The 22109-nt window shown below is 43.2% G+C and overlaps 1 protein-coding gene across 1 annotated transcript in view; it reads right to left on the minus strand.

Moving 5' to 3' along the window:
• LOC106578163 (tyrosine-protein kinase Tec) overlaps nucleotides 1-18816 on the minus strand; it is a 38607-nt gene extending 19791 nt beyond the window's left edge. Inside the window, 9 exon segments of the mRNA XM_014156792.3 lie at nucleotides 2440-2505; nucleotides 3324-3475; nucleotides 3477-3515; nucleotides 5452-5501; nucleotides 12318-12446; nucleotides 12890-12971; nucleotides 13549-13650; nucleotides 13918-14112; nucleotides 18606-18816. Of these exon segments, the coding sequence (XP_014012267.3) occupies nucleotides 2440-2505; nucleotides 3324-3475; nucleotides 3477-3515; nucleotides 5452-5501; nucleotides 12318-12446; nucleotides 12890-12971; nucleotides 13549-13650; nucleotides 13918-14055 (758 nt within the window). The 5' untranslated portion in view covers nucleotides 14056-14112; nucleotides 18606-18816.
• Between the last annotated feature and the right edge of the window lie 3293 nt (nucleotides 18817-22109).

Raw genomic sequence — 22109 nt, forward strand, 5'->3', positions numbered from 1 at the left:
CCTAAAGGTTGCGAGTTCGAATCTCAGCACTGACAACTTTAGCATTGTAGCAACTTTTCAATGACTTACTACTTTTTTAGCTACTTTGCAACTACTTAGCATGTAAGCTAACCCTTCCCCTAACCCTTTTAGCTAACCTTAACCATTTAACCTAACTCCTAAACTTAACCCTAACGTTAGCCAGCTAGCTAAAGTTAGCCACCTAGCTAGAATTCGTAACACCTACATTTTTTCAAATTTGTAACATATTGTAGATTTTTCAAATTCGTAAAATATAACACGAATTGTCCTTCGTAATAGATCATACGAAATGGGTGATGGACATAATAACACACTAACGCTCTGAGACCAGGTTGACTTATTTGTAAACTTTAACGGAGTTGTTAACTGGCTAATTGTTTTCCCTCTCGTGTTTGCTGACTATTACAACATTTTAATGGAAAATGTATTTTATTATTCAACATAGGCTAGCTAGTTGCTGACAGTCGACTTTTCCAGACAAGTGTTTGCACTGCACGACTGAAATGAAGCTGATAACGGCCCTATTGATCCAACCACAGTATATTGTTGTCTAAATAGGTCAATTAGAAATACATTTTACATTTTGTTCCAACCACAGTGTATTTGGGGCGGCAGGGTAGCCTAGTGGTTAGAGCGTTGGACTAGTAAGCGAAAGGTTGCAAGTTCAAATCCCTGAGCTGACAAGGTACAAATCTGTCATTTTGCCCCTGAACAAGGCAGTTAACCCCACTGTTCCTAGGCCGTCCTTGAAATTAAGAATTTGTTCTTAACTGACTTGCCTAGTTAAATAAAGGTAAATAATAATATTGTTGTCTAGCTACGTCAATTAGAAATACATTTTTACTGCTGTTACGTTCATTGCCGACTCCACATTTACACCGTTATTTTTAAATAATATAAGCATCCTACACATGCTTGTTGTAACTAGAATACTGGTTGATATGGATCAAAGGTTGGCTGGCCCAGTGGCTGCTTGAGAACTCAGGTAGCCTAATCTCACAGACGGGCAACTGGTGCAATAGTTTGCAACTGCAGCCCGCAATTCGGGGTGTTTCTGCATATGTGTATATATATATATATATATATATATATTTTTTTTTACTCACAAGGCTCATCTAGGCCATGTGCTGTTATAATCTCCACCCGGCACAGCCAGAAGAGGACTGGTCCACCCCTCATAGCTTGGTTCCTCTCTAAGTTTCTTCCTAGGTTCTGGCCTTTCTAGGGAGTTTTTCCTAGCCACCGTGCTTCTACACCTGCATTGCTTGCAGTTTTGGGGGGTTTTAGGCTGGGTTTCTGTACAGCATTTTGAGATATCAGCTGATGTAAGAAGGGCTATAGAAATACATTTGATTTGATTTTGATTTGGGGGTCTCAACTTACAAGTTAGAATAGTAAAATAAACAAGGTGAAATTCCCGAGGTTTTCGTTGTGCAACAGCAGTTTTTCTCGTGTTACGTGACCAGTCACTGATCGTCTAACGGCCAGCTATGTGTTTTACCAATCTAAAAAATGTTAGCTGACATGGCTGCTAGTCACTGAGAGTGACGCTGGTCCCGGGTGGCTCAGTTGGTAGAGCATGGTGTTTGCAACGCTAGGGTTGTGGGTTCAATTCCCACAGGGGACCAGTATGGAAGAAAAAAATGTTTTATGAAATGTATGCATTCACTACTGTAAGTTGCTCTGGATAAGAGTGTCTGCTAAATGACTAAAATGTCAATGTAGTCGCTCACTTAGCCCAGATTTTTTTGATTGGTAAAACACATAGTATAACAAACATTCATCTTCTGCAAATCTATCCCTCCAGTGTTTAATTGCTGTAATGTATTTACTTCGCCACTATGGCCTATTTATTGCCTTACCTCCCTAATCTTACCTCATTTGCACACACTGTATATAGATTTTCTTTTTTTCTATTGTGTTATTGACTGTATGTTTGTTTTACTCCATGTGTAACTCTGTGTTGTTGTTTGTGTCGAACTGCTTTGCTTTATCTTGGCCAGGTCACAGTTGCAAATGAGAACTTGTTCTCAACTGGCCTACCTGGTTAAATAAAAGTGAAATAAAAATAAATAAAATATAGCTGTCTGATAGACAATCTAAACTTAGTAATCATGATTGAATTACCGACCGGGGGACCCCTTTTCATTTTGTCAGTCAGTCTCACTCAGACATATTAAAATCTGCAAACATTTCTCTCCACCCTATGGCAAAATCTGGAGAATTGGGGGGGGGGGGGGTGCTAAAACGTTTTGCTTGCAATGTGGTGGTGGTTATTAAAGTTTACATTTAAAAAGGGTTAGGGTATGGACGTCCCAAGGATCCCTCTTAGCATTACCCCTGTGGGCCGGTAAAATCAATTTAGCGTTCTAAATGGTGTTTCTGTACCATGTTCTAGCCTCACAGCACTTTACTCACGCATACTGTTCCAGGTTCCCCAATTTTTTATCTGTCACGTAGTTGCTGGGGATGTAGCCCTCCTTCCTGCATGTCAACAAACAAAGAAACAAACAAACTCAATAGTAGCGGGCCAGCCATAGAAGAAGAAACAACAAAGATGTGCAATGTGAGAGTCCAAAGACCAAGATTATACACCAGGGGCCAAGCTACAGTGAGATTATACACCAGGGGCCAAGCTACAGTGAGATTATATACCAGGGGCCAAGCTACAGTGAGATTATATACCAGGGGCCAAGCTACAGTGAGATTATATACCAGGGGCCAAGCTACAGTGAGATTATATACCAGGTGCCAAGCTACAGTGAGATTATATACCAGGGGCCAAGCTACAGTGAGATTATATACCAGGGGCCAAGCTACAGTGAGATTATATACCAGGGGCCAAGCTACAGTGAGATTATATACCAGGGGCCAAGCTACAGTGAGATTATATACCAGGGGCCAAGCTACAGTGAGATTATATACCAGGGGCCAAGCTACAGTGAGATTATATGCCAGGGGCCAAGCTACAGTGAGATTATACACCAGGGGCCAAGCTAAAGTGAGATTATATACCAGGGGCCAAGCTACAGTGAGATTATATACCAGGGGCCAAGCTACAGTGAGATTATACACCAGGGGCCAAGCTACAGTGAGATTATATACCAGGGGCCAAGCTACAGTGAGATTATATACCAGAGGCCAAGCTACAGTGAGATTATGTACCAGGGGCCAAGCTACAGTGAGATTATATACCAGGGGCCAAACTACAGTGAGATTATATACCAGGGGCCAAGCTACAGTGAGATTATACAAGGGGCCAAGCTACAGTGAGCACAGGCTCACATACACACCGTACTGACCCGTATATGTTGCGGGCCTTGTACCAGTTGATGTCACATTTCTCCAGTATGACGTATTCTCCTCCCTTGGTCATAGTGAGGTCATGTGGTTCAGGACCATTGAAGTCATACAGGGCAATCACAACCTCCTCGACATCGCTATCATCATCGGGGCTGTGGACGGGAGGGGGGGGGAGGGGGAGGCCGGCGAGCCTGGGGGAGGGATGAGAATGGAGGACGACGACGGGAGGGACAAAGGGAGAAGAGGAGAAGGGACGAGAAGGGACATTTGTTAACTTTGCTCTGTTTTTGTTGTATCCAGCTTGTCTTGTTGCTAGGGTATGACTCATTTTAGTTCTATCTTATTATTTGTAGAGTAATATTACAACAGGAATTCTAGAAGGCAGAAGGGTCGTTCCGTGTCATTTCAGCAAGCCATCTTGGATTGCTCTGATATCGTTTCTTTAGCGAGCAACAGGTAAGATTAGCATTCCTGTAACATTATTTTGTTTAAATATAATTAGATCTCTGAGAAATAAAGCGAATTGAACCAAACATCCGATTTGGACCACAAGTCCTCATAACAATGATTAAGACGTCCAATAAAATGTATCAAATCCCACCCAGGGACCCCCCCCCCCCCCCACCACACCCCCCAAGCCAATCCCACCCAGGGACCCCCCCCCCACCACACCACCCAAGCCAATCCCACCCAGGGACCCACCACACCACCCAAGCCAATCCCACCCAGGGACCCCCCCCCCCCCACCACACCCCCCAAGCCAATCCCACCCAGGGACCCCCCCCACCACACCCCCCAAGCCAATCCCACCCAGGGACCCCCCCCCCCCCCACCACACCACCCAAGCCAATTCCACCCAGGGACCCCCCCCCCCCCCACCACACCCCCCCAAGCCAATCCCACCCAGGGACCCCCCCCCACCACACCACCCAAGCCAATCCCACCCAGGGACCCCCCCCCCCACCACACCACCCAAGCCAATTCCACCCAGGGACCCCCCCCCCCCCCCCCACCACACCCCCCCAAGCCAATCCCACCCAGGGACCCCCCCCCACCACACCACCCAAGCCAATCCCACCCAGGGACCCCCCCCCCCCACCACACCACCCAAGCCAATTCCACCCAGGGACCCCCCCCCCCCCCACCACACCCCCCAAGCCAATCCCACCCAGGGACCCCCCCCACCACACCCCCCAAGCCAATCCCACCCAGGGACCCCCCCCCCCACCACACCACCCAAGCCAATCCCACCCCAACAGCCAGTATACAGTATTATAGTATTAATTCTCTATGTCTGACCAGTAGTATGGAGTTGTTGCTTGGAGTATTATTTCTTCCTCTTATGTAATGTATTCCATCTGAATCTGCTGATGTTTTTTTGTTTTTTTTTCAGAGAAATTAGCCATTGAAGTCAGTGCATTACTTGTCAGACAGAGAACTGATACTGTATACTGGTTGTTGGGGTGGGATTGGTGTGGGATTGGTGTAGGGTGTGGGGGGTGTCCCTGGGTGGGATTGGTGTGGGGTTTGGGGGGTGTCCCTGGGTGGGATTGGTGTAGGGTGTGGGGGGTGTCCCTGGGTGGGATTGGTGTAGGTTGTGGGGGGTGTCCCTGGGTGGGATTGGTGTAGGGTGTGGGGGGTGTCCCTGGGTGGGATTGATACATTTATTTGATTCCTCATGCCTTACTCATCGTTAGAAATAATTCTGGTCCAAATTGGATGTTAGGCACTATATTTTTTGAAGATTATATGAATCATATAAATACATTAAAACATTTTTTTGCCAGTTTGGCTGCACTCAATTGGCTTCAATTTTATTTTAACAAAATAATGTTTCAGGAATGGTAACTACAGAAACTATTTTAAATCTATCTGAGATGGTCTGTGCCTTAAATCTCTTTCTGGTGCTTTTTGAGGTGGGATGACTCCGAAGGGTTTGTTTGTGTGAGTGAGTGAGTGAGTGAGTGAGTGAGTGAGTGAGTGAGTGAGTGAGTGAGTGAGTGTGAGTGAGTGAGTGAGTGAGTGAGTGAGTGAGTGAGTGAGCGAGTGAGTGAGTGAGTGAGTGAGTGAGAGAGAAAGAGAGATAGAGAGAGAGCGATTGAGGAACTAGACGAACAGTGTTCTTACCCTTCCTGTGCCCTCCTCTCCAGGTATGGGAGGAAGAAGTTTCCTCGAAACTGAAAAGAGGAAGAGAATTGTTCTTTCATTATTCAAAGTCAACAGCAACAGAGAACATGTCCTCATGAGTGTGTGTATATGTGATATGCAGGTTGACTCATAACCCTACGACCCCTTGCAGGTTGACTCATAACCCTACGACCCCTGCAGGTTGACTCATAACCCTACGACCCCTGCAGGTTGACTCATAACCCTACGACCCCTGCAGGTTGACTCATAACCCTAAAACCCAAATGCTTTTGGTCAGAAAAAAGTGAATGCCGTGCCACATATATATCTCTCCTTTATTTAACCAGGTAGGCAAGTTGAGAACAAGTTCTCATTTACAACTGCGACCTGGCCAAGATAAAGCAAAGCAGTGTGACAAACAACAACACAGAGTTACACATGGAATAAACAAACATACAGTCAATAATACAATAGAAAAGTCTATGTACAGTGTGTGCAAATGGCGTAAGGAGGTAAGGCAATAAACAGGCCATAGTAGCAAAGTAATTACATTTTAGCAAACTAACACTGATAGATGTGCAAGTAGAAATACTGGGGTGCAAAAGAGCAAAAAAGTTAATAAAAACAATATGGGGGATGAGGTAGGTAGATTGGATGGGCTATTTACAGATGGGCTGTGTAAAGCTGCAGCGATCGGTTAGCTGCTCTGACAGCTGATGCTTAAAGTTAGTGAGGGAGATATGAGTCTCCAACTTAAGCGATTTTTGCAATTCGTTCCTGTCATTGGCAGCAGAGAACTGGAAGGAAAGGCGACCAAAGGAGGTCTTGGCTTTAGGGATGACCAGTGAGATATACCTGCTGGAGCGTGTGCTACATACGGGTGGGTGTTGCTATGATGACAGTAGTCTAATGATATAGAACAGTAGTCTAATGTTATAGAAGAGAGGTCCAGAACAGTAGTCTAGTTGACAGTCACAAGACGAGGACTTCAACATGGCACATCGAAGGAACTGTACTGTTCAGATGGGTTAAATGGAATAGTAGCCTAACTGAACTACGGACACTGACTAAGTCTATAACCTCTCACATAGTCTAATATAATATTAACTCCTGGAAGAATTAAGCATTTCTTGCAGTAAAATGATACATATGTACATTTTGACTCAGTAACAGCAGAAATATGATTTCTTTCAGTATTTTAAGAGAAGAAGAAACCTGCTCACTGCTCTTGCTATTATCATGACATCACTGCACTTGCATGGCCGATTTCAAGTTTTCATAAAAACGGTAATCGGCCTTTTTGGACGCCGATTACATTGCAATCCACGAGGAGACTACATGGCAGGCTGACCACCTGTTACGCAAGTGCAGCGTCAAAAGGACTTTGTGGCTGCAAGGAGCCAAGGTAAGTTGCTAGTTAGCATTAAACGTATCTTATATAAAAAATAATTAAAAAATAAATCTTCACATAATCACTAGTTAACTACACATGGTTGATGATATTACTAGGTTAACTAGCTTGTCCTGCGTTGCATATAATCAATGCGGTGCCTGTTAATTTATCATCGAATCACAGTCTACTTCAACTTCGCCAAACGGGTGATTTAACAAAAGCGCATTTGCAAAAAAAGCACAATCGTTGCACAAATGTACCTAATCATAAACATCAGTGCCTTTCTTAAAATCAATACACAGAAGTATATTTTTTAAACCTGCATATTTGTTTAAAAGAAATTCATGTTAGCAGGCAATATTAACTAGGGAAATTGTGTCACTTCTCTTGCATTCAGTGCAAGCAGAGTCAGGGTATATGCAACAGTCTGGGCCACCTGGCTCGTTGCGAACTGTGAACTAATTTGCCAGAATTGTACATAATTATGACATAATATTGAAGGTTGTGCAATGTAACAACAATATTTAGACTTAGGGATGCCACCCGTTAGATAAAATACGGAACGGTTCTGTATTTCACTGAAAGAATAAACGTTTTGTTTTTGAAATGATAGTGTCCAGATTTGACCATATTAATGACCAAAGGCTCATATTTCTGTGTTTATTATATTATAATTAAGTCTGATTTGATAGAGCAGTCTGACTGAGCGGTGGTAGGTAGCAGCAGGCTCATAAGTATTCATTCAAACAGCACTTTACTGCATTTGCCAGCAGTTCTTAGCAATGTTTGAAGCACAGCGCTGTTTATGACTTCAAGCCTATCAACTCCCGAGATTAGGCTGGCAATACTTAAGTACCTATTAGAACATCCAATAGTCAAAGGTGTATGAAATACAAATGCTACAGAGAGAAATAGTCCTATAATAACTACAACCTAAAACTTCTTAACTGGGAATATTGAACCACCAGCTTTCATATGTTCTCATGTTCTGAGCAAGGAACTTAAACGTTAGCTTTTTCACAAGGCACATATTGCACTTTTACTTATTTAAACCAAATTGAACATGTTTCATTATTTATTTGAGACTAAATAGATTTTATTTATGTATTATATTAAGTTAAAATAAAAGTGTTCATTCAGTATTGTTGTAATTGTCATTATTACAAATATATAAAAATAGGCCGATTAAATCAGAATCGGCTTTTTTGGTCCTCCAATAAAATCGGTATCAGTATCGGCGTTGAAGAATTATAAAATCGGTCGACCTATAATGGCTCTGCAGCGATACACCATCCCATCTGATTTGCACTTAGTGGGACTATCATGTGTTTTTCAACAGGACAATGAACCAACACACCTCCAGGCTGTGTAAGGGCAATTTGACCAAGAAGGAGAGTGATGGAGTGTTGCATCAGATGACCTGGCCTCCACAATCCTCCGACCTCAACCTAATTGAGATGTTTTGGGATGAGTAGGATCGCAGAGTGAAATAAAGCAGCCAAAAAGTGCTCAGCATATGTGGGAACTCCTTCAAGTCTGTTGGAAAAGCATTCCAGGTGAAGCTGGTTGAGAGAATGCCAAGAGTGTACAAAGCTGTCACAAGGCAAAGGGTGGCTACTTTGAAAAATCTCAAATATATTTGGATTTGTTTAACACTTTTTTGGTTACTAAACTCAGCAAAAGAAACATCCTCTTACTGTCAACTGCGTTCATTTTCAGCAAACGTAACATTTGTAAATATTTGTATGAACATAACCAGATTCAATTGTGATATAAACTGAACAAGTTCCACAGGCATGTGACTAACAGAAATGGAATAATGTGTCCCTGAACAAAGGGGGGGTCAAAATCAAAAGTAACAGTCAGTATCTGGTGTGGCCACCAGCTGCATTAAGTACAGCAGTGCATCTCCTCCTCATGGACTGCACCAGATTTGCCAGTTCTTGCTGTGAGATGCTACCCGACTCTTCCACCAAGATACCTGCAAGTTCTCGGACATTTATGGGGGAATGGCCCTAGCCCTCACCCTCCGATCCTACAGGTCCCAGACATGCTCAATGGGATTGAGATCCGGGCTCGTCGCTGGCCATGGCAGAACACTGACATTCCTGTCTTGCAGGAAATCACGCACAGAACGAGCAGTATGGCTGGTGGCATTGTCATGCTGGAGGGTCATGTCAAGATGAGCCTGCAGGAAGGGTACCACATGAGGGAGGAGGATGTCTTCCCTGTAACACACAGCATTGAGATTGCCTGCAATGACAACAAGCTCAGTCCGATGATGCTGTGACACACCGCCTCAGACCATGATGGACCCTCCACCTCCAAATCGATCCCGCTCCAGAGTACAGGCCTCGTTGTAACGCTCATTCCTTCGACAATAAACGCGAATCCGACCATCACCCCTGGTGAGACAAAACTGCGACTCGTCAGTGAAGAGCACTTTTTGCCAGTCCTGTCTGGTCCAGCGATGGTGGGTTTGTGCCCATAGGTGACGTTGTTGCCGGTGATGTCTGGTGATGACCTGCCTTACAACTGTAGCGCTGTCTTAGGCGTCTCACAGTACGGACATTGCAATTTATTGCCCTGGCCCCATCTGTAGTCCGCATGCCTCCTTGCAGCATGCCTAAGGCACGTTCACGCAGATGAGCAGGGACCCTGGGAATCTTTCTTTTGGTGTTTTACCAGAGTCAGTAGAAAGGCCTCTTTAGTGTCCTAAGTTTTCATAACTGTGACCTTAATTGCCTACCGTCTGTAAGCTGTTAGTGTCTTAACGACCGTTCCACAGGTGCATGTTCATTAATTGTTTATGGTTCATTGAACAAGCAATGGGGAAACAGTGTTTAAACTCTTTACAATGAAGATCTGTGAAGTAATTAGGATTTTTACAAATTATCTTTGAAAGACAAAGTCCTGAAAAAGGGCCGTTTCTTTTTTTTGATGAGTTTACATGATGTGTTACTTCATAGTTTTGATGTCTTCACTATTATTCTACAAAGTAGAAAATAGTTTTTAAAAAATAAAGAACAACCCTTGAATGAGTATGTGTGTCCAAACTTTTGACTCGTACTGTATATCTCAAGTGTTTCCAGGAAAATGTGGCGTCTGACAACATGGGAAGATTTTTAAATTTTCCGCCCATTTGAGAAATTGACCGGACCCATATGCATTGGGTGTGTAACCTGATTACAGCGTCCACCCACGGTCATCAGAATGACAGGGCGTCCACCCACGGTCATCAGAATGACAGGGCGTCCACCCACGGTCATCAGAATGACAGGGCGTCCACCCACGGTCATCAGAATGACAGGGCGTCCACCCACGGTCATCAGAATGACAGGGCGTCCACCCACGGTCATCAGAATGACAGGGCGTCCACCCACGGTCATCAGAATGACAGAGATCACATTTACATTATGGTAACTCATTAAAACATAACATTTATGTAAAGAAGCAGCCAATAAAAATGACATTTCTTTTACAGGAAAAACACCATTCTAAACAGTGCACCTGGGATAACACCAATTCACCAGAATTGAGGATCATGAGCTTATTTGATTTTTTTTTGTTGTTGCTGTGGCTTGTTTCAAAAATCACAAGCTCGTAGGATTTTGCATTATTTGGGAAGCCCACAATTTGATGCCGCCAACGTGGCAATAGGCCTAGCTGATTATTGAGTTGCGGCTGTCAAGGAAAAGCACCTAAATATATATTTTGTTAAATGTTGAGACAAGAAGAGGTGGTGTGTGTGTGTGGCAAATATATAAGCAAGTCTCTCTCCAGATGTCTTTGGGGGGGGGGGGGGTACTGTCACGCCCTGACCTGAGAGAGACGTTTTTCTCTGTTTAGTTAGGTCAGGGTGTGACATGGGGTGGGCATTCTATGTATTTCATTTCTATGTTTTGGCCGGGTATGGTTTCCAATCAGAGGCAGCTGTCTATCGTTGTCTCTGATTGGGAGCCATACTTAGGCAGCCCTTTCCCACCTGGTTTTTGTGGGTAGTCGTTTTCTGTTTTGTACTATGTGACCTGAAAGAACTGTTGGCTTTCGTTTTGTTTCTTTTGTTAAAGCGTTTCGTATTATTAAAATATTATCATGAACACTCACCACGCTGCGCTTTGGTTCCCTCCTTTCGACAGCCGTAACACCAGAATGGCTCAGCTGTTTCCCGCCGATTCTTGCGCATTCATTATTTCATTGTGTGACTTGTTCACTGTTAGATTTTTTTTCATTTGATCAATTCCCCATCATTACACATATGTCACCAGTAGTAAATGTATCGTTAATCCCCAAACCTTTGGTTATATCAATTTCGGTTGATGCGTGTATTAAATACAGGTCATTCACTGTTCTCAATCTTCGGACCGGAAACGTTGTTTGCAGAGTTCACAACCTGTTACACCTGTGAGAAACAAGTTTTGGTTTATTTCCTAACTATCATTTACTAAGAGGCTTCCATTTTTTCCAGTCTTTTGTTTGAAGTGATCCATGTGAGCAATGAACGTGTGTCACGTCCTGACCATAGAGAGCTGTTATTTTCTATGGTAGAGTAGGTCAGGGTGTGACTGGGGGGGTTTATCTAGTTTATTTAGTTCTATGTTGTTTGGTTCTAGTTTCTTTTTTCTATGTTTTTTTTTTGTATGATTCCCAATTAGAGGCAGCTGGTCATCGTTGTCTCTAATTGGGGATCATATTTAAGTAGTTGTTTTTCCCACCTGTGTTTGCGGGAGATTATTTTGAGTTAGTGCATGTTGCACCGCTTTAGTCACGGTTTGTGTTTTGTTTATAGTTTATTGTTTGTCTTGCGAAGTTTTCACATTAAAATAAAAGATGTGGAACGATACCCACGCCGCGCCTTGGTCTCCTTCCTACGACGAACGTCCTGATAACGTTGAGGGAGCGCTCGCGCTCACCTGAGCACGCATAGAAGTACCTGGCCTGCTGTGTGGAAATATAGTAAAGTGTTATGCAAGGTGTTCGATGAGGTTGAGGTCAGGGCTCTGTGAAGGCCAGTCAAGTTCTGAAACACTGATCTTGACAAACCATTTCTAGTATGGACCTCGCTTTGTGCACGGGGGGCATTGTCATGCTGAAACAGGAAAGGGCGTTCTCCAAACTGTTGCCACAAAGTTGGCACAGAATCGTCTAGAACGTCACTGTATGCTGTATGCTACTGCCAATGTTTGGCTATGGAGATTGCATGGCTGTGTGTTCGATTTTATACTCCTGTCAGCAACGGGTGCGACTGAAATAGCCGAAGCCACTAATTTGAAAGGGGTGTCCACATACTTCTGGCAATAAGAAGACAGACAGACAGACAGACAGACAGACAGACAGACAGACAGACAGACAGACAGACAGACAGACAGACAGACAGACAGACAGACAGACAGACAGACAGACAGACAGACAGACAGACAGACAGACAGACAGACAGGGGATAGATATGGGATAGATAGGGGATAGATCCTACGGTCTCCAAACATGTTGTATTCCTCACAGCCCGGGGCCAGTTTCTCTGCCTGACGACAGCACAGCCACACGCCCTCCATCCAGAACTGAGGATGGAACTTAGCAACGATCACGGAGTTGTTCCTTATCTCTGGAATACACCAACCAACATCAACACACAAGAGAGGAAAATATCTGGTCAATCAGATAACCTGATAAAACAACATACCTACAGATGTAGGATCTTAATTTGATCACTCTTTAGTTGCTGACAATTTTCCTGCACAGCACAACTTTTATAGTATTCCAGGTTTAAAAAAATGTTTTTTAAAAAAGCTTCTAAAAACGTTGTGATTTCCTTTTAAAAATGCAGACATGCTTTGCCTTAACAAAAAAAAATGTATAAACCCCTACAAAAACAATGTCGATTAATGATAACCCACATTATTTTCCTGTTGCAGCAAACTGGCTCAAATTAAGATTCTACATCTGTATGCTGGGACAACAACAGATACAGAGTTTACAGCGTAGCGTAGCGTAGTGTAGCATAAGATACAATAACTAGATGATGTAAAACAATGGCTAGTCACTGACCTTCCTTAATGTTTTGGACCCAGACCCTCCTACTCTCATAGCTGGGAGCAAATACATAGAGAGTGCTTGTGTCATACACCACCTAGTAGAGAGTGGGGGGGGGGGGAAGAGAGGGGGGGGGGTACCATTAACACTGTACACTAACACACCACCTAGTAGAGGGGGCACCATTAACACTGTACACTAACACACCACCTAGTAGAGGGGGGAGGGGGTACCATTAACACTGTACACTAACACACCACCTAGTAGAGGGGGGAGGGGGGGGGGGGGTACCATTAACACTGTACACTAACACACCACCTAGTAGAGGGGGGGGGGGGCACCATTAACACTGTACACTAACACACCACCTAGTAGAGAGGGGGGGGGGGGGGAGGCCACCATTAACACTGTACACTAACACACCACCTAGTAGAGAGGGGGGGGGGGACACCATTAACACTGTACACTAACACACCACCTAGTAGAGAGGGGGGGGGGGGCACCATTAACACTGTACACTAACACACCACCTAGTAGAGGGGGGGGGGGGGGCACCATTAACACTGTACACTAACACACCACCTAGTAGAGAGGGGGGGGGGGGGGGGGCACCATTAACACTGTACACTAACACACCACCTAGTAGAGAGGGTTGGCTGTAACACCACACCTACCTGGAAGGGGTATTTGTTCTGACATGGTATGACTCCGTCAATCTTCACGTTCTCCACACACCTGACTTTCTGCAGGTCGATGGAACCCTTCTTAAACTTCTTCTGTGAACAACGAACAGAAGGACAAAACACGGTGAGGTGTGTGTACAGCCACATCTGGTAACATTCACACAAGTTATCAAATGGGTGTTCATTTTTTTTTTTAAACACTATGAATGTAGAAAAGTAACAGGAAATAAACTAGATTGACTAACGGTACATGGTGGAGTTACTAGTATAACTAACAGGAGACATAAAGGATATGGGACCAGTCCATAGACAACCATGCCTCCATCGTACAGGGAACGGTATGTGTCTGTACAGTCTCACCTCTGCTCTGAACTCATAGTACGTGAGCTTTGTCTTGGTGAGAACGAACACTCTCTCCTTGTAGTTCAGCGGCGACGTTAACCTCTTCTGCTGAGACCGCTTGATCAGTGTCTCCTCCAATAGCGTGTCAGCACTCATCTTGGACCCGCCCACTCCCTCCACTCTGCCATCGAATACTGACTGGACCCACTCGGACTGGAGAGGAGAATAGAACAGAAAATAGTGGAATAAAATGAAGTGGAATAGAATACAATAGAAGCATGTTGTCATAATGCTACTATATAAAGGTGATTCATCTGATTGAAAACAACCCCAGGCACTTTGCCCTTTGGTAGGTTGTGATATCAGCTATGAAGTGATCTGATAATGGTACATTCAGTAGAAGTTCTCTCTCTCTCTCTCTCTCTCTCTCTCTCTCTCTCTCTCCTCTCTCTCTCTCTCTCTCTCTCTCTCTCTCTCCACTAGATAAATAAATCCTTTACCCTCCTTTATAGAGCACGGCCTTCGGAAAGTATTCAGACCCCTTGACTTTGTCTACATTGTTACAATACCCCTTAATGACAAAGCGAAAATAGATTTTTAGAAATGTTTGAACATTTATTAAAATGTACTCAAAATTGAGCTCAGGTGCATCCTGTTTCCATTGATCATCCTTGAGATGTTTCTACAACTTGATTGGAGTCCACCTGTGGTAAATTCAATTGATTGGACATGATTTGGAAAGGCACACAACTGTCTATATAAGGTCCCACAGTTGACAGTGCATGTCAGAGCATAAACCAAGCCATGAGGTCGAAGGAATTGTCCGTAGAGCTCCGAGACAGGATTGTGTCGAGGCACAGATCTGGGGAAGGGTACCAAAACATTTATGCAGTATTGAAGGTCCCCAAAAACACATTGGCCTCCATCAGTCTTAAATGGAAGAAGTTTGGAACCACCAAGGCTCTTTCTAGAGCTGGCTGCCTGGCTAAACTGAGCAATCGGGGGAGAAGGGCCTTGCTTAGGGAGGTGACCAAGAACCTGATGGTCACTCTGACAGAGCTCCAGAGTTCCTCTGTAGAGATTGGAGAACCTTCCAGAAGGAAAACTATCTCTGCAGCACTCCACCAATCAGGCCTTTATGGTAGAGTGGCCAGACGGAAGCCACTCCTCAGTAAAAAGCACAGGACAGCCCGCTTGGTGTTTGCCAAAAGGCACCTAAAGGACTCTCAGACCATGAGAAACAAGATTCTCTGGTCTGATGAAACCAAGATTCAACTCTTGGTCCTGAATGCCAAGCGTCACGTCTGGCGGAAACCTGGCACCATCCCTACGGTGAAGCATGGTGGTGGCAGCATCATGCTGTGGGGATGTTTCTCCAACGGTAGGAACTGGGTGACTAGTCAGAATCAAGGGAAAGATGAATGAAGCAAAGTACAGAGAGATCCTTGATGAAAACCTGCTCTCCAGAGCACTCAGGACCTCAGACTGGGGCGACTCTATGCACACATCCAAGACAACACTGGAGTGGCTTGAGAGGATCTGCAGAGAAGAATCTGAGAAACCCCTCAAATATAGATGTGCCAAGCTTGTAGTGTCATAACCAAGAAGACGAGGCTGTAAATCGCTGCCAAGAGATGCTTCAACAAAGTACTGAGTAAAGGGTCTGAATACTTATGTAAACGTGGTATTTCAGTTTTTTTTTTACATTTGCTTGCAAACATTTCTGAAAAAGTGTTTTTGTCATTTTTGGGGTATTGATCAGGATTTATTTTTAAATATTTTTTTTTTAATCCATTTTAGATTAAAGTTATAACGTAACAAAATCTGGAAAAAGCTCAACGGGTCTGAATACTCTGTACTGTGGCATTAAGCAGCTGAGCAATACATTTACATTTTAGTCATTTAGCAGACACTCTTATCCAGAGCAACTTACAGTAGTGAATGCATACATTTCATTTCATGCATTTTTTTTGTACTGGTCCCCCGTGGGAATCAAACCCATAACCCTGGCATTGCACACACCATGCTGCTCTACCAACTGCGCCACAGGGAGGACTAACGGAAGGCAATGACAGGAAACTGAAATGTTTGTGTCTATCGTGTATTTCCGTTAGGCAAATATTTTATTTAAAAACATTTTTTATAAAGCCTGGAATAAATAAAGAAAAAAAGGTGACCTATAATTAAATTATACAAATATTTTAGCTCCTATATAGCAAATGGTATGCATGTATATACATTGAATGTAGGCCTGTGTCACACTTGGAGGTTCTCTTTATGCCAGAATGTGGTTCAAACACCTTGTTTCATTTTTCTGGGTGCATTTTAAATATATATATATATATATATATATTTACTGCTCTAGGGAAATAATTATTCCTGCATATTTACTATTATGTTTTGATTTCTCATCATGCTGCACAGAACACCAATAATTATCACAGCGTACCACTGCTGGCTTGCCTCTGAAGCTGAGCAGGGTTGGTCCTGGTCAGTCCCTGGATGGGAGACCAGATGCTGCTGGAAGTGGTGTTGCTCCAGTAGGAGGAACCCTTAACTCTGGTCTGAAATATATATATATATATATAATACTAATGCCCCAGGGAAGTGATTGGGGACTTAGCACCCTATACAGGCAGTCTTTCAGATGGTGGTGTCCTGACTCTCTGTGGTCACTAAAGTACTACTTGGTACTTATCGTAGGGGTGTTAACCCCTGTGTCCTGGCTAAATTCCCAAGCTGTCCCTCATACCATCACGGTTACCTAATCATCCCCAGTTTACAATTGGCTCATTCATTCCCCCCCTCTCCCCTGTAACTATTCCCCAGGTTGTTGCTGTAAATGAGAATGTGTTCTCAGTCAACTTACATGGTAAAATAAGAGTAATACATTTAAAAAATATATATGTTTTTTATGTTTCAATCAATCCCGGGTTGCCAAATGCCATGCACACACACACACACACACACACACACACACACACACACACACACACACACACACACACCACACACACACATATCAACAAGCACGCAACAGGTGCATCTGAAACAAAGTTAATCAGTCCCTCTGAGAATACACTGTACTGCATGCTGGCCTACTCATGCCTGACAGTGTGTGTGTGTGTGTGTGTGTGTGTGTGTGTGTGTGTGTGTGTGTGGATCCTTTTAGTTTATTTTTAGGGGAATGGAACATCCTGTTGGCTTTGAATACATTACACTACATTCAGAAAGTATTCAGATCCCTTGACTTTTTCTACATTTTGTTACATTACAGCCTTGTTCTAAAATGTATTAAATCGTTTTTTTCCCCCCCCACCTGAAATGTACACACAATACCCCATAATAACAAAGCAAAAACAGTATATTTTTTTATTGCTAATTTATGTATTTTTTAAAATTAAATCTAATTTACATAAGTATTCAGACCCTTTACTCAGTACTTTGTTGAAGCACCTTTGACAACGATTACAACCTCAAGTCTTCTTGGGTCTTTTAGGTGCCTTTTGGCAAACTCCAAGCGGGCTGTCATGTGTCTTCTACTGAGGAGTGGCTTCCGTCTGGCCACTCTACCATAAAGGCCTGATTGGTGGAGTGCTGCAGAGATGTTTTTCCTTCTGGAAGGTTCTCCGATCTCCACAGAGGAACTCTGAGAGTGACCATCAGGTTCTTGGTCTCCTCCCTGACCAAGACCCTTCTCCCCTGATTGCTCAGTTTGGCCGGGCGGCCAGATCTAGGAAGAGTCTTGGTGGTTCAAAACTTCTTCCATTTAAGACTGATGGAGGCCACTGTGTTCTGCAGCTTCGAAGGTCCCTAATAAATGTTTTGGTACCCTTCCCGAGATCTGTGCTTCCACACAATCCTCTCTCGGATCTCTACAGACAGTTCCTTCGACCTCATGGCTTGGATTTTGCTCTGACATGCTCTGTCAACTGTGGGACCTTATATAGACAGAAACATGTCAACGGAGCTCAATTTCGAGTCTCATCGCAAAGGGTCTGTATACTTATGTAAATAAGATATTTCAGTTTTGTCTAAAAACCTGTTTTCGCATTGTCATTATTGGGGTATTGTGCGTTCATTGAGAGAAACATATATTTAATACATTTTAGAATACCACTGTAAGGTAATAAAATGTGGGAAACGTGAAGGGGTCTGAACGCGTTCAGAATCTGGTGGGCTTTCTGGAATAAGGACAAGTATATATTGTGGTAGAAAGGGCAATAGAGGGTCACATTAATTTAATTCTCTATTTATTCGAGGTCACGCGTGTGTGAGTGTGGCGCTTTCAGTGAACGGAATCTCCCTCAAACTTCTTTCCTACTTTCTATATGCTGACCGCTTCTATTTATTAACCGCACTACTTTATACAGTACATTTACAGGATAGTCCAAGTGTTACTCCTTTGTATTTGTGGTAGATTTTGACCGAATTAAAACATGCTTTACGCGCGGACATAGGCAGTAGGCGACCCGCAGTGCGATAAGATACGCACTCACACCTGCCGCGGTGGACTTTGAGTAGATCTCCGTAGCCGATTCCGTTCCCTTCCAGACATAACCCCGTAGTTAGCCTACATATCTATTCTCACAACTCAAGACAAACATTTCTCGGTTGTGTCGACATCTCGTTTATTGCACTGAAAAGTAGCCAGCCGTTTCAACCGCAATTTAAATTTCCAATATGATAAAGGAAATACCCCTTACCTTCTCTTCCGAGAGTGAACTGCTATTCTTCTGACACACCGACTGTCACTATGTGGCCAGCAGAAACCAGGAAGCGACACAAACTACCCTAGTATACACTATTTCACGCGGTGCCGCGCGGTGAAACACTACTTCCCATTCATTTTTCAATTGAAGGAACGCGGAGATACGCGGAGATGACGACGGACCGTTGAGCGGCGCGGAAGTGGCGAAAAAAAGGTAAAACGTTTCCCAATGACATGCAAATCACCCGCGGCGACCGCTGGGCATTGACCAATCATATCGAGTGGTTTCCATGACGACTTTGACGCTATGCGACCCAAGATTGGAGACTTTCTTCATCAAACATGGCGGACAAAAATACTAGGACGGATGCAAATGTAGGTGATTATAACATCATAACAAATCATGTTAAAAAAAATATAAATAAAAAAATATATATATACAGTTGCGAGGAATATCTTAGTTAAATGTAGAGACAAACGATTAAGCATATTTGTTTCTTCATAATGTTAATTTACGAAAATCGCTGTTTAGCAAGCTAGCTGACTAGTTAACATTAGCCAGCAGAGCTGGTTAGCTTTATAGGTGTTGTGACATGAGTGGAGGATAGAAATACATGTATGCCGTTGGATGTGTAGCTATCTATCTAGCCGATCTCTGTATGGACCCAAACGTTTGGTATACATATTAGTTCAGAACCTAGCTATGAACCTCAGCTATCATAGCCTGTTTATCAACTTCAAACCAGCCTGAATGACAACAATGAAGCCTATGGACTGAGTAGAATATAATATAACTTTGTGCCAAGAATGCATGTCGTATATACATGTAGTTATTACATGTTGCCTGTACATTTTAATATATTCACCAATCATGTACTCTACCTTGGCAAATAAAGGTGCATTTCAGGTATGAATGTCTTTGAGATTCTTTTTCAGTCATATCCAATACCAGGAGTATCAAATTCCAGTCTTTGAATGATGCTGTGTCTGCCTGTATGTTTTACAATTATACACTTCAACAACATTTACTAATCCTGGTCCTGGGACATCAATGGTTACACATTGTAACTATGCAATAATTCATATATAGAGAAATACAATTGAAAAAAAACAGTACACTACACTTCCTATGTATCATGAAAATACTCGAAAACCGGTTAATCTCAACATCTCATTTCCTTCATTTGCATTGATCTGATAAATTCAACTATATTTGTCACATGCGCCGAATACAACAGGTGTAGAGTCTACACTGTAGACCTTACCGTGAAAATAAGAATTTGTTCTTAACTGACTTGCCTAGTTAAATAAAGGTAAAATAAATAAATATCAACAATGCAGTTCAAGAAATAGAGTTAAGAAAATATTTACTAAATAAACTAAAGTAAAAAAAATAAAAGATAAAAAAATAACACAAGAAAATTACACAACAGTAACAATGCTATATACAGGGGGTACCGAGTCAATGTGCTGGGTAGCCTAGTGGTTAGAGCGTTGGACTAGTAACCGAAAGGTTGCAAGATCGAATCCCCGAGCTGACAAGGTAGAAATCTGTCATTCTGCCCCTGAACAAGGCAGTTAACCTACTGTTAACCTTCCAGTCGAAGCTCGCATCCGCTACAAGACCATGGTGCTTGCCTACGGAGCTGTGAGGGGAACGGCACCTCTGTACCTTCAGGCTCTGATCAGGCCCTACACCCAAACAAGGGCACTCCGTTCATCCACCTCTGGCCTGCTCGCCTCCCTACCTCTGAGGAAGCACAGTTCCCGCTCAGCCCAGTCAAAACTGTTCGCTGCTCTGGCACCCCAATGGTGGAACAAGCTCCCTCACGACGCCAGGACAGCGGAGTCAATCACCACCTTCCGGAGACACCTGAAACCCCACCTCTTTAAGGAATACCTAGGATAGGATAAAGTAATCCTTCTAACCCCCCCCCCCCCTTAAAAGATTTAGATGCACTATTGTAAAGTGGTTGTTCCACTGGATATCATAAGGTGAATGCACCAATTTGTAAGTCGCTGTGGATAAGAGCGTCTGCTAAATGACTTAAATGTAAATGTAAATGTTCCTAGGCTGTCATTGAAAATAAGAATTTGTTCTTAACTGACTTGCCTAGTTAAATAAAGGTAAAAAGAAAAAGGTTAGTCGGGGGCATTTGTAAAGTGACTATGCATAGATAATAAACAGTGAGTAGCAGCAGTGTACAAAACAAATGTAGGTATAGTATTTAATCAAATGAGAGATTTGATTTCAACCAGTAGAGAATGCAGGAAAAAGGAAACCGCAAACTGCTCTTGATAGTATCAATGATCTTTAATAAGCTTTACGTAACGGCCTTCGTCAGAGCTTTTGTGACCAGTAGAGAATGCGAAATGCTTTATTGAAAGAAGTTCATTATCCAAGTGTTGTAAATATACAATACATGCATTATAAATATTATAATTGTAATATTATATTATAATTACAAGTTCAATCTGTACTTCAATGCACATCTGTTGTGCATTATAAAAACAGAGGAAGAAAGAGGAGGTGGGGAGAGACAGAAAAGGGAAAGAGGTAAAAGAGGAGGAGCTGGAAAGACAGCATATGATTAATGAATCACAGTGCTACCCTAATATTCTCTCAGTTCATCACAATTGCAGTGTCTCTAGCGGTGTCTCCTAACCAGCCTTGGGCTCCCAGTCGGCCCAAAGGTTATCTTAAGAGAGGGTGAGGTGGCGATGATGGGACTGGGGGTTGGCATCATCTCTCACATCAAAACATACCTGCAGACGAGAGACAGATGGATAGAGAGCGTTTTTAAGCCTTAAGTCTTTAAAAAAAATATATATATATATTCTAACACTGTCAGTCATCGTAGTCATCAGGAGGTGAAATGCAAAACTGACCTTGGATCATTAACTCTGGGACTACTGCATCTCTATCTGTATTTCAATGTAAAGCATCTCTTTAATAATGGGGTGGCAGGTAGCCTAGTGGTTAGAGCATCAAAGGGAGAGAAACTGGGAGTTGAATAACTGCAGTTGACATAGTTAAGTAAATGGAAGAATACTCTTATTTCAATGTGAATGGCTCTTAAAAGAGCCTTTGGTTGTGCATAGTGTAGTCTATGGTGTTGCCAGGGAACAGCACCCTCTTCGAAGAAGTAGGAGGTGAAGATCTCCTGCACAGATTGCCTCCCATGATGCATTGGAACATCCTGCAGAGCAGCAGACCATCTCCTCTGGTCCACGGCGGCGAGTTGCAGATCCCCTGCTGGTCCGCGTGTCCATCCTCATGATGTTACGCAGGACACAGGTAGCCTTCACATGCCTGAATTCCTCCAGGAGGCAGTCCCAGATGGCCCTGGTCACCCAACCTTCCAGTCGTTTTGAAGGAATCTCCCGTTACAAGGTATCTGTAGGAATATGGGCCCTACCGCTGGCCAATTAAATAGGTCAGACCACACGCACAGTTTCCTCGAGCCATAGGCTGTAAAAAGAAGGCTTGAGTGCACAG

The sequence above is a fragment of the Salmo salar genome, chromosome 18 (assembly GCF_965601325.2).
Source record: "Salmo salar chromosome 18, fSalSal1, whole genome shotgun sequence".
NCBI classification, from domain to species: domain Eukaryota; kingdom Metazoa; phylum Chordata; class Actinopteri; order Salmoniformes; family Salmonidae; genus Salmo; species Salmo salar.